Source organism: Misgurnus anguillicaudatus, chromosome 6 (assembly GCF_027580225.2).
Source record: "Misgurnus anguillicaudatus chromosome 6, ASM2758022v2, whole genome shotgun sequence".
NCBI classification, from domain to species: domain Eukaryota; kingdom Metazoa; phylum Chordata; class Actinopteri; order Cypriniformes; family Cobitidae; genus Misgurnus; species Misgurnus anguillicaudatus.
Window position 1 is genome coordinate 25,308,076 of NC_073342.2, and position 13,705 is coordinate 25,321,780.

The 13,705-nt window shown below is 37.5% G+C and overlaps 2 protein-coding genes across 5 annotated transcripts in view; one reads left to right on the forward strand and one right to left on the reverse strand.

Annotated features, from left to right (window-relative positions):
- Positions 1 to 1,154: 1,154 nt before the first annotated feature.
- On the forward strand, positions 1,155 to 5,320 carry LOC129434241 (immunoglobulin superfamily containing leucine-rich repeat protein 2). Its single transcript, XM_055193166.2, has 2 exons — positions 1,155 to 1,425; positions 2,140 to 5,320. The coding sequence occupies exon 2, from the start codon at positions 2,149 to 2,151 to the stop codon at positions 4,273 to 4,275; it is 2,127 nt and encodes a 708-aa protein (XP_055049141.2). The 5' UTR covers positions 1,155 to 1,425; positions 2,140 to 2,148; the 3' UTR covers positions 4,276 to 5,320.
- A 797-nt stretch (positions 5,321 to 6,117) lies between these two features.
- stra6 (signaling receptor and transporter of retinol STRA6) overlaps positions 6,118 to 13,705 on the reverse strand; it is a 34,572-nt gene continuing 26,984 nt past the window's right edge. For all 4 annotated transcript variants that reach the window (XM_055192268.2, XM_055192266.2, XM_055192267.2 and 1 more), the window contains exons 13-18: positions 13,060 to 13,193; positions 11,652 to 11,769; positions 11,351 to 11,452; positions 10,893 to 11,056; positions 9,024 to 9,161; positions 6,118 to 6,997 (exon numbers count right to left, since the gene is read on the reverse strand). In XM_055192268.2, coding sequence (XP_055048243.2) covers positions 6,747 to 6,997; positions 9,024 to 9,161; positions 10,893 to 11,056; positions 11,351 to 11,452; positions 11,652 to 11,769; positions 13,060 to 13,193 — 907 coding nt within the window. In that variant the 3' untranslated portion in view covers positions 6,118 to 6,746. The remainder of the gene's footprint in view (positions 6,998 to 9,023; positions 9,162 to 10,892; positions 11,057 to 11,350; positions 11,453 to 11,651; positions 11,770 to 13,059; positions 13,194 to 13,705) is intronic.

Here is a 13,705-nt window from a genome sequence, read left to right on the forward strand (position 1 = left end):
TGTAACCGGCGCTACTTCTCTCCGTTTAAGTCTATGGACGAGTCACCCAGGTACTGTGCTACTCCGCAGCGCGCGGGTACCCGCCGGACTTAAATAATCCGAAAATAAACACTTATTATACGTGTACCATGGTGATTCATTATAAGACAAAAACACGGCTTGAAAGATTGATTCGTGATGTACTCGCTCATTATAAACATAACGTAAACATTTTGTAAGATTTGAACAAAAAAGTTGCATCACAACACTATCTGATTCTCACTCTGCGTGTGTTTCGCGCTGAATGACGGACGGGCTAAGCGATGCAGGTACAGAGTAGAAGAGGATGACACCATTTGCTAAGCGGGGAGGTTTTCATTTTCTACCTTATTATATATTTTAAACCACAAACTACGGAGTATGTTTTGGACATTATTTAACCTGGTCAAAGACGAACGAACATTTTAGAATAATTAAATTTCTTGCCCCAAGTTTTAGGGGTGCTGAGCTCCTTTTTAGGGGTGCTGAAGCACCCCTAAAAAGGGGCTAGCCTCGCCCATGACCAGATGCTTCCGAAATATTGGTGGGGACAAAATCAGCCATTTCAAAAAGTGGTGGGGACATGTCCCCAGCGTCCCCAGTGTAAAAGACACCTATGGTCATGTATGTAAATGGTCACTAGATGGCAGCATATTAAAAACAATACGAGTCACCACAAGTAAATTACCATTATATATTATTATTTATTTATATAAATATTGCAATGTTACAGACACGCATAAACAAGAGTCCGAGTCAGTATTATTATCAGAGTATTTAGCTTTGACAGAAATGTATTAACCATTAAAAATGTTTGCAAAAACAATTCAGCTATTCGCTTTCATTTTTACAGAGTGTTTAATTCTATAATTCTCATTTAAAAGCAAAATTAACAAATGTTTTATCATTTTTCTGTTTTATCATTTTAATAATTTTTTCTAAACTTTTTAGTAGTTGATACAAAAAAACATTTTACAGTGTTTATCTTCACGAAAAGACAAACAAGGTGTCATGTGATATAAATTATCAACTGTATCTAAATTATGAATAACCTTCATCTGGACGCAGCATCTCTGTGGCTTTAATGCGGAAATGAAGGGAGAGGCTGCGCGTTCACAATCCCGCCCCTTGTGCCGTGGAAGCGGGAGCGCGCGTTGAATTCTGCTCCAACTCAAACGCGAGGAGAAAACAGCTTCTGGACTGCTCAGCATCACACGGACACTAAAATGTATCATTTGCCTTCTTTTAACAAAAACAGCTGCGGCTTTCAACGGGATATTAAAGGTTACATCATGTTTTTGGATACTTTGACATCCGAGCATTAAATATTCTTATTCTTACTCTGAATTCATCAAGTGTCGTGTTGAGTAAAATCCGTGCAAGTGTCAGGAATATAATCACTTACAGGTAAGACAATATCATGCAGTTTAAACCTGTTAAGTTTTTTTGTGTAAGAGAATTTGCAAAATAATCGGTAGCCTATATTTCAAAACAGAGGAATTGTAAAATGATGCTCTTACTTGAAACTTTCAGCCAATGGGTTCGCTTGTCTGGTTAGCATTTATTTGCCATATAATAAGATTTTAATTGCGATTGCTTTAAGAGAATTGCTACAATAAGGATGTTTCATAATAAAGTGGCGAGCATTTTCAGCACTCTGGACAGGGACATGTCCGAGAGTCGATGCGCGTTCACAAAGCTTTGCGCACCCGGCTGATAACACAGTCGGGCGTTTGAAGTCAAGATGCGCGATGTGTTTTTCTGATTAATTTAAATAAGTTGAAATCTCAAGTTATTGTTTTAAAGAACATAAGCATAAAATACATTTGACATTATAAAATCTGTAGGTAGCATATACATTCTATATAAATATGGAAAACGTACAACGGCTATATTTTTTGAAGTTTTAATACGAATCACGTCTAAGTGTATTTTCTAAATGTGTCATGATAAAAGCAACTCAAAAAAAAAAAACATTTTGGGCATTACGTTCATAATGAGCTGCAAGTCTGGCTTTGCGTTATTTGCGTAACTGCTTCTCTTCTGTGCGCATTTGCTCTCTGAATGAGAGAGATATCCAAAACAATATTTGTACTAATCTGCACCTTCATTCATTGACAGGTGCTGAAAATGGCAACCAAATACCTGATGCTTATTGCCTTGGGGACCGCTGTGATCAGCAGTGTGCACTGTTGCCCTCAGCAGTGTACCTGCACTGATAAAATTAGCCATCATTTTGTAGACTGTGCCTACAAAGACCTTCTGGAAATACCTGTGGGTTTGCCATCCAACGTTAGCACCCTGAGTCTTACGGCTAACAAGATTAAAGTGCTGAAATCAAAAGACTTCATAAATATGAACCAGGTGACCTCTTTTTGGATGGCACACAATGAAATAGTCACCGTGGAGAGGGGCACGCTGGCCTCAATGATTCAGCTGAAGAATCTGGATATGAGCTACAACAAAATCGTCCATTTTCCATGGGATGACTTGAGCAATCTCACTGCTCTGCAGTTGTTCAAGATGAACAACAATGAAATGACCAGTATACCCAAGAATGCTTTCTCCAACCTAAAAGATCTGCGTTCGATCCGCATTAACAATAACAAGTTCACCACCATTGTGCAAGGAACGTTTGACGCTCTGACATCCTTGTCTCACCTCCAAATCTTCCACAACCCCTTCACCTGCTCCTGCAAACTTGAGTGGCTAAGAGATTGGATCGTCAAATCCTCAATCTCCATCCCTGATAAAGACAACATTGTTTGTGAGGCTCCTGCCCACCTCAAAGGCACCAGTGTTACTAGCATGCCCACGTTGGATTGCAAAGCCCCCTCGGTGTCCATCGCATATCATCCAAACATCGACAACACAGAACTCTACGAAGGATATATGGTCATATTGAACTGCGAAACTAAAGGAAACCCTAAACCTGATGTCGCCTGGGAGATATACTCGGGAAACCAACTGATTACATTCCCTCTGCCTCACATAGTTGAAAAAATGGAGGTTCCTATCAACGGGCCTCCCACAAACACACGACTCCTCGTGTTTCAAAACGGCACCCTGATCATTCCCCGCATGAGCAAAAAGGAAGATGGAAATTACACCTGCTCGGCCGCCAATGACATGGGCAAAGCCACACGCTCCGTTAGGCTGGCCGTGGCCGGCACAAAAAAACATGCCATCAATTCTATGCTGGACACGAAAGCGTCCGGCAGTGTGCCTGGAGACAAGCTCGATTCCAAGAGCTCCAGAAACAACGTGATCAGCATGGGGTCAAAATCCGAGGAGCGGACAAAGAGCTTTCCGACAGGAACTTCCACCATAACGGTGGATAAAGATCAAGCGAAAGAAGGGACAGACATGTTCCAAGGCAAATGCGGAACGAACGTCGACACGCAGTACATCTCCAACCACGCTTTTAACCTCAGCTTAGACGAGCTTAAACAGTACACGTTCGACTTTGGGGTCATTGCGCTTGAGGTTTCAGAGACTGAAGCCAAAGTTCAATTGAACCCTTTCCAGATGGCCAATGCTAAATCAAGCATTCACCTCAGTCAACAACAAGACCTGCAAACTGTGAATAAGGAGCCTTTTAGTCTCTTCCAAACGTCCTCCAAAAAATACCCACTGGACTTCTTGTACCTTTGCGTCAGTACAGGTAATGGACACTCAATGGTAGAATGGTCCAAGATAGAGGAGGGCGTCAATGCCTATCGCTTCCAGGGCCTAAAACCAGGCACGAATTACACTCTATGCCTCACATACGGAGGCCAGGACTGCCAAGTCCAAGTGGTCTTCACGACCAGGAAGAAAATCCCATCATTGCTGATCATAGTGGTCGTTAGCATTTTTTTGTTGGCTTTGGCAACCGTACCCCTGCTGGGTGCCACCTGCTGTCACTTGCTGTACAAGTATCAAGGCAAGACCTACAAGCTGATAATGAAGACGCAGAATCCGGATCAGATGGAAAAGCAAATAGCGACGGATTTTGATCCGAGGGCGTCTTTTGTGGGCTCTGAGAAAAACTTTAACCCGAGTGAGCTGGGTGAGGGAGAGGGTGATCTCGAGGAAGGAGACGTAGAAGGTGAGGACGTCGAGGGAAGCGTGGTGACCGAGTCCATTCCCGAATCCCAATCCAAAACACAGGAAGATTTTGAAATGGGATCCGAGTACAGCGATAAGTTACCTCTTGGAGCTGAAGCAGTGAACATATCTGCAGAAATTAATGGCAATTACAAACAACCCCGTTGAGTAACACATTACTGAATATCGATTATCATGTCACGTAAAATAGACGCGCGCTGAGAAGGCGCGTGCCGCACTTTTACCTCACAAAGTTAGCGGTAAGTGTATAATGAGTGTTCATGCTTACAAATATTGCGGTTTTGAGGTCGATACGTTAGACATACAAACCTCAATACAGTTAATTTACTGTAAGTCTTCTCATAATCGCATACACGTACATAGTAGCAGCTGTTTAAATCATCAAGATTATCTTCATTTGGTGCTTTACAAGCATTCAAGGGATAGTTCACCCAAAAATGAAAATTATGTTATCATTTTCTTATCCTCATGTTGTTTTAAACCTGTATGAATTTCTTCGCAAATATATTTTGATAAATGATGGTAAGCACACACCTGATTGATTGTAACCATTGACTTCCATAGTAGGAAAAAATATTCATCAGAAAAAAAATGAATTCATACAGGGTTTTACAACATGAGGATGAGAAAATTATGACAATTTTTTAAAATTTAAAGTGTATAGTGGATATTTGGGGATTCAATGTGTCAGTTACCTACTGAGGTAAATGCGACACTTCTCACAGCATGCGCGTGTCCGGACTCTGGAAAATAAACCGGGTCACCTTTGAAAACAAGTTTGTGTAATGTGAGATCCCAAAATGTGTGATTTTTTTTAAACAGGTGCTTTTAATATCACGCCTTTACCTAAAAATGACTGAACATTCGTGTCCCTCATTTGAGACTATAGGTAGGCTACTTGTTTGTGGCATGTCACACAAAGTATTTTCAAGTGTGTTTTATTAGGGTACTACTATTATAGACTGTAGATATTCAGTGTCGATTTGTGATGTAAGCCAAGTAATCTGAAAACGATGTTCGCCTTTTTTTATAAATATAAATGGTCCGTTTTTAGCTACCATACAAGTCAATGTGTCCAGTAAATTGACGCATAGTGATTCTTGTTTTGTCTCTAACTGTCCGATGTTGTAAAAAATTGACAAGATTTTGATATGATTTTATGTACGTGACCTTAATAAAATATTGAACAAACGACTGTATTTGGATATTGTTTGCAAACACAGTAAATTGTTTTAATTTAAACATTTTAAGCCAGCATTTGTACGTTTATTGTAAACAAAAGATTAATAAAATTAGAAAAATAAAAATGAAATAAACTTGAAATGAATGCGCACTGGGCGTTGGCAAGAAAACCTCTTCAAAAGGAGTACAGGTAAGCCCTTTTACCCCTTTATACAGTATGTGAATGCATTTTATTTTACATTAGTTAACAAAATATCTAACTTGCATTATTAATTCGATAAATATTTGCGTTTGTGAAACGAAATCGCATTCATATGTTTATCAAACGGGTGGTTTAACTCTTTAACTGCATATTAATTAAATGCGTACTCTTTAAATTGTTTAAACCAGCTAAGGGTTTTATTTTACGCTTTTTTTGATAAATGCTCGTTTTCATTTCCGTTAAGACTATTTTGAAGCAATAAATACATTTATTTGATTTGGATAATTGTTAAGGAGAACAAAGGAACGACATGAAAGCCACTGCGGCAGTTGTCCACTTTTACGCATTTGGATATCAGTACTATTTTTGACTTTGGGTTTAATTTAAAAAACCAAACATATGTAACCCTGTTTGTGAAAACCAGCTAAAGTCAATTTTTATAATTTACTGCTGGATTTTACAGACAGGATCACATATTTATAATATAAGTGCAAACATAAAATACAAATTTTATCAAATGCATGTAAAATATATTTCGTAATAAACAATAAAACATGTATATTTCAACTTTTATACGGTGACGCAGAAGCATCATCTCAACACAGTGTGTTAAACTTGCTTTTAATCTGTATTTAATATTTATTTAAATCACATATATATATGCCATAGACAGAAGAACAAGACATCGCAGAGAAAATATAATATCAAAATTAAGTGTAACAATGAGACAGATCGTTTTTTTTTTTTTTTAGAGATGAACAACTATTACAGTAGTTATTATCTTTATGACAACACACAGAGATCAACCCATAATGGACATTATTGGATTGACCTGTTAAGTTTTCTATAAGAACATCTGATAAGAAGTGCAAAATTGAAGATGCAATTGAATACGAATAATTTGCAAATCTGTACATTCATAAATAGTCACACATACTAACCTCACATTGAGTGGCTAGATGGGACTTCAGTGCCTAACTAAATTTCCTGATGTGCTAAACCTGGAAAAGACAATCTCGCTCAAACATGCAACAAAAGACATAACACACACACATCCATCCGAACACATACATGTACGTGCATGAGATCAGTTTACTACAAATGCACAAAGTTCTTCCTGAGCCACCGAGCTATAAGTGCACTTAGCTAAACCTTGTGCGTTTCTGCTATACCAATGCCAATAATACTATAATTAATATCGTGCCAGCAGTGAGGCTGGCATGGGGATCGGTCCTCAGTTAGTGGCAGCGTTTTCTGCATCTTCAGTAGGCTTCTTGATGCTGCCATCTTTTTTGCTGCCCTCCTTGGAGGTTCGGTTAAGAGCTCCGTTGATGAAGCTCTCAGAGCTCTGGCGCTGGAAGTGTTTCCTGGAGCCCACCAAAGATGGGTTGTTGACCAGCGTGTATATGAGCTGCCAGTGCGCTCTTGCCCGCTTGGTGTTGGACACTTTATTCTGTTTCTTCTCTTGCTGGACCAGTTGGATTCCTAAAAATCATTTGATTATAAAAAGTAAACATACAATTTTGCATGCAGTATTGCATAAATCACAAAACTTTTCATTTGGTGGAAAGCAATTTACAATGCCAATAAAATATTATTTTATGTATTTAATGAGATTCAAAGCTATGACCTTGGCACCAAAAATCTTGTTTTTAAATGCAAAAAATATAGGTAGGTGGTTGTTGGACCATTTGCAACTAATATACACCATCTGCTGCTTGCATCATCTCGCAGTCTATCAAAGAGCTGCCCTAGTATCCACCTAACAGCTTTGACTTGAAAGGACAGACAAATATGAAGCTTTAATTTGATCGTCTTTCAGCTGTATGAAAGGCAGATGAGATATGCATTACGGATTGATCAGCTTGCCCGGCACAGACTGTGAATGTATAAAGGTGTTCACACGTTGAACCCAGGCGTGTAAGGTGCGACAAGTCTGATTGACATATAGCGGGGCACAGGAGTTATTGCACATCACGGTCCAATTTATCTTGACAAATTTAATCATTGCGGGTACACTCGCCCGCTGCGTGCCAAGCAACATGACGAGTCAATCATCTTAAAAACAAGGCCAACTAACTGTCTGCGCATAAGCCACCCAAGAGAAATCAAACACAGATAAATATAAATCTTAAAGCAACGGCCAAAAATGATGTATTCACCGAAGTCCATCCTTTTGTTTTCATACGAACACATTAATATATTTTTGAAAATCTTTAAATCTTTATAACATATGAATATAGGGTCCAGCTCCTTTAAAGGAATATTCCATTTTCTTAAAAGAAAAATCCTGATAATTTACTCACCACCATGTCATCCAAAATGTTGATGTCTTTCTTTGTTCAGTCGAGAAGAAATTATGTTTTTTGAGGAAAACATTGCAGGATTTTTCTCATTTTAATGGACTTTAATAGACACCAACAATTAATACTTAACTCAACACGTAACAGTTTTTTTCAACGGAGTTTCAAAGGACTATAAACAATCCCAAACGAGGCATAAGGGTCTTATCTAGCAAAACGATTGTCATTTTTGACAAGAAAAATAACAAATATCCACTTTTATAGCACAACTTCTAGTTTAGATCCGGTCGTCATGCACTAGCGTGACCCGACGCAATACGTCATGACGTCAAGAGGTCACAGAGGACGAACGCGAAACTCCGCCCCAGTGTTTACAAGTGTGTTGAAAGAGGACCGTTCCTACTTTGTTGTATTTCAACTAATACTAATTAATGACTTTGTGTCAGTTTATTGTTTAAAATGGTCCGCAAATGTGCGTTTTATATATGTAACACGTGACCTCCCTACGTCACGCATTTACGTTAGGTCGCGCTGGACCAGACCTAAACGAAAAGTTGTGCTTTAAAAGTGTATATTTTTCATTTTTCCTGTCAAAAATGACAATCGTTTTGCTAGATAAGACACTTATGCCTCGTTTGGGGTTGTTTATAGTCCTTTGAAACTCCGTTGAAAAAACTGTTAAGTGTTGAGTTAAGTATTAATTGTTGGTGTCTATTAAAGTCCATTAAAATGAGAAAAATCCTGCAATGTTTTCCTCAAAAAACATAATTTCTTCTCGACTGAACAAAGAAAGACATCAACATTTTGGATGACATGGTGGTGAGTAAATTATCTGGATTTTTCTTTTAAGAAAACGGAATATTCCTTTAAGTCCAAAGAATGTGCATTCATCTGAATGTGTGTTCGTATAAAAAAGGATGGACATATTATCTCAGATGAGTAAATTATGGGGCAATTTTCATTTTTGGCCAAACTATGCGTTTAAAGCTTCAGTATGTGATTATATTTCATTTCACTTTTAAAGTATTGGTCCTCCTTTCAAACCATCTTCAAAATTAGGGAATGACTGGTCATATTTTGTCTATAAAATATAATTTACTAGATTTTTTGACACAACAAAATCTGAGCTTGGAAGATGTTGCTGACAAAAAACCTAAATTGAATCAGGTTGTTGTCACAAATTAAACTGAAGTAATAAAAGCACAGACCTTCTTCAGCATCTCGGATCCTTTGTAAGGAGAGATTGTTCTGGCCTGTGGTTTGCAGAAGGAGACCGCAGAAGGCCTTCATCACCGGATGAGACTGGCTGACCTCAATCTTCAGGTAATGAGCGTAGCAGCGATACCCTGAGGAGCGCACCACAGGGGTGTGAGATGAACAAAGAGACAATCTACATCCAAATAAGAATCACAGACTGTCTGACCGTGACAACATTACTCATTTTATGTGTCATAGAAATGTATGTTGCTTCAAAAATATAGATGCTTATTTTACATTTGAAACTAGAAACATTTTTATGTTTATTTACTGTGTATATATATATATATATATATATATATATATATATATATATATATATATATATATATATATATATATATATATATATATATATATATATATATATATATATATATATATATATATATAGCTCATCGGACACACGTGCGCTGACGCGATACACGTCTGGAACCGAACTTTACTTCCAGTTTAATTTTATTTTAATGGTCTGACTAGTTGCTAAACTGATCTCTTGAACAAATGTCTCGTCGAAAATAACAAATGTTTTGGTTTCCTAGGAAATCTATGGTGTTGTTTTTTTGCTTGTTATATAACTAAACTACGTTTAAAGAACTTTGTTGTTTTTTATTCTTAGCGGAGTTTACCGGAAGTTACCTGCGGACCACGACAGCTGCTTGTTTATGTTGTTACTGCTGAAACTGTCTATACAAGAAGACATTTGCAAAAAGATCCGGTCTCACATGGATTTACGAACATGATATATCCGCTGTAATACACGTGCCAGGCCAGTAGTGGGCGATGTTACTTTGTAAAAAAGCACTACATTCCTGCACATACTTTTACAGAGCGATAAATACGAATAATCGAGACAGCGAAAGCATAGAGTAGTTTTGTTTAGACGTACAATGACGTAGGTTTATTACTACACGTGTCCCTGGAATATAAAAATTTGTTGGAGAAGCGCAAAAAAAGTCCTGTAGGACACCATTGTTGTTTTGGTTATAGCAAAGTCCTTTTAGGGAAGTCACGGCACTCCGCCGCCATATTTGCAACGCATTAAGGACCCTGTGTCGTACACGGCAAAAAATTGTTTAAAAAAAAAGTTCTTAGTATTTTTGTCTTGTTTTCAGTAAAAATATCTAAAAATTCTTAAATTATGAGCAAAACAACCCAAGAAAATAAGAAAATAAATGTAAGTGATTTTGTGCATAAAACCAATGGGGTAAGCAAATTTTTCTAGAATTTTGTGTTTTTTTTAATTGTGTGATTTTTTGCTTACCCCATTGGCAGATTTTGTTGCTTGTTTTATGCACAAAATCACTTAAATTTGATATTTTTGATCTAAAAACTAGACTTATTTTCTTGGGTCGTTTTGCTCATCAAGAAAAAGCATCTTAATTGAAGAATTTTTAAATATTTTTACTGAAAACAAGACAAAAATACTCAGAATTTTTTTTCTTAAAAAAGAATTTTTTGCAGTGTTGCCTTAAACTGCGTGTGCTCGCTTAGTCTACGAATCTGTAAGGTGTCCCATCTGTCATTTTTACGCTCCGAAGTATGCTCATCAGCGCCCCCTTGCTGCGGTCTTCGGCTTTGCGCACTTTACCAACCTAAAAGTCCTTGCGAAAAAGCAGTTAGACCAATCAGACGACGGAAGAGAGGAGTTCACACAACTTTCTCTTCCTATTTCTGGCGTGATGCTCAAGTCTGTCTCAAAATGTAATTTAATTTTGCATTTACATTTTAATATATAGTGTATTTCAAATGAAAGGTGGGAACGCAATTTTGGACCAGTATTGTGTTTTGACCATATAGCATTTATTTGTCACTCATACCTGGATCAAACACCTCAACATTGCGGTTTAGCAGGCTGATATCCAAGCGCCCTAAGTGGACTATGTTGAAAAGGGCAGTGATGACCATTCTCCAGATACCCATGACCACACCAACCATGACATTAACCAGGAAAAACATATAGCTGAGCAGAAACAGACTTCCTCTGTGGAGACAAACCAAAACACATGCATTCATTGATAATCTTATTTATAAGAAACATTGATGAAATTATGCATTTAAAGGTTTCATTTATTTTTTACTGGCTGTGTTTAGAAAGAAATATGCTTGCTGCAGTATGCAGTAACATTGCCTATTATGGTTTCAAAAGGCTAGATGAAACTGTATGAATGGCAAACAGTACAGTATACACTATGTGAAGCGGCTTGAATCGAACCAGCAACCTTCTGGTTACCAATGCCACACCACCCCAAAATGGCTACAGTATGATTCCCCAAACCTGTTGTTTAGATCTCGTGTTCCTGCGTCCTTCCTGATGAACAGAAACCTGGAGGTCACATGCTGGATCAGAGCAGCCAGGATGAGCGTCAACCAAAAGGGCCTTCGGCGAGGAGAAAATGTAAATGAGAACCCATCTGAAGAGGCACTTATCTAATTGTTTTGCTTTTTTATGAGAAATGACCGATATGAAAAATTCAGGGAGATCTGTGGCTTATGGGGTCAAGACCCTGAAGTCACATGTGGTGAGGTCACCATCATCATCATCATCATCTAAAGTGAGAAGAGTGCTGGAAACTCACCACATGTTGCCAATAATGCGAAACAGCATGAGGTTTGTTCCATACAGGATGGGAATGATGAGCAAAAAAACGGCAAACAGGAGGCAGATGAAGAACACCAGAGTCTGGATGGCCATGCCTGGATGAGCCAGAGAGACAGAGCAGATGCAATGAGACATGCGGGAACAATATGCAGATGAAATGGCACATGCTCGCAAATAAAGGAAATTAGTTCAGAACTCATTTATAACAGCATGAAATCAAAATGTAATAACTTTATCGCCCCTAAAAATATGTGATAAGCTCAGATGCAAAAGCCACTAAACGCCACCTCCATCAAAAATAAGATAATGATATTACCAAATTTAAATACTTTCGTTTTAAATTTGCTTAATCAGGTCATTCAGAATTTTTTTTTTTTTGCCAGAATCCACAAAACACTATGTCGCTTTTTCAGCAAAGTCCTTTAATTGCACATAAGATGGTCCCTTTTTAGTACTTGGACCTGAATATAACCTAAATGTGGCAATGACATGGATCACAGCGCCCCCTAATGTGTGGTTCACTTTATTTTTACATTCTTTCACATTCGCAATGTTTTTTTTAGTTGCATCTTTATGCATCTGTACTAAGTTTCACCCAAACAAGTGGATTTTTTTTTAGAAGTAGAGGTTTTTGCCGAAAAAGCGTGTATGCACTTAGAGGGTTTTGCAGTGAAAGACGGTCAAATTTGTTAAATACCACTGAAATGACAAAAGTATATGACTTTGACGCACTTATACACCTTTGAACATTTTTCTTAAACACTAAATTCAAGAAAAATTTGCTTACCCCATTGGCAGATTTTTTGCTTGTTTATGCACAAAATCACTTAAATTGTATATTTTTGGTCTAAAAACTAGACTTGGGTTGTTTTGCTCATCAAGAAAAAGCATCTTAATTTAATTTAAGAATTTTAAAATTCTTAAAGATATGAAGAGTTTCGTTGCAAAACGAGATAAATCCATTTTTTAACATTTTTGTCAAAACTGTTTTATTATTATGTTATCATGTTATTATTTTGTTTTATGGTGCTACTTAGCTGTATTTTTTAAGTCATGAAGGTTTAAATCAAAACAAACGAAACGCAGTTGAATTGAAATTAATTGGAATGCACAACCAAAAAACGAGATTTCTGAACAATTCAAAAAACGGTGGTTATCTCGTTTTGCAACGAAACTCTTTATATTTTTACTGAAAACAAGACAAAAATACTAAGAATTTTTTTCTTGAAAATCATTTTTTGCAGTGTATGCATACATTTGGTACCAACATCTACTTTCCAGTACTAACATGCACTCTTTAGGTACAAGTGTACTTTTTTTTTTAAAAGGTACCACCCCAATAACAGCTTTGTACCTGTGGGCTTTTTGAACTATTGGGGTCTTACCTAGACAGAGAAAAGCAGCTTGAAAGCTGGTAAAGCTCATCCAGCAGACCAGGGCGGGCCGAGACGGCCTAATACTCCTCTGGCAGTTATAAACATTAAAGATGTCTCCTCTGTACAGCCCCTTTAGATTAGACCTACAGTAAGAGAACAAACGTGCACCAGCCATTACGTTAATAGACACATATTACTGGCAGAAATGCATGTAATGGAGGTGTCTCTTTATTATTAAGAAGGAATCGAGCTGAAATTGCATGTCACAATGTCAACTGCTTATAATGACATTAAAAGACTCAATTTGAAAAGTCATTATTTTGAATCTGGTGTTCCTGAATGTAATTACCTCATCCCTCATTAGCCGAAGACATTTTATTCTTGCTTCACCTCCGGCTACCTCTTATTTCTAATAGCGGCAGTCATTTACGATTGAGGGAAACATTTTTTATAATGTATTTACGTCTATGTAAGACAAGTGATGGACAATAAAATGCTGAAAATTTGTCAGTGAGTATATTTGTGACCCTGGACTACAAAGCCAGTCAAAAGTAGCACGGGTATATTTGTAGCAATACATTGTATGGGCCAAATCTTAATTATATTAAGTTAAGATCATGTTCCTTAAATAAATTTTGTACAATTCTTACCGTAA

Excerpts from the sequence above, each read along its gene's own strand:
- LOC129434241 (XM_055193166.2), top strand. The coding sequence starts at position 2,149 with ATGGCAACCAAATACCTGATGCTTATTGCCTTGGGGACCGCTGTGATC.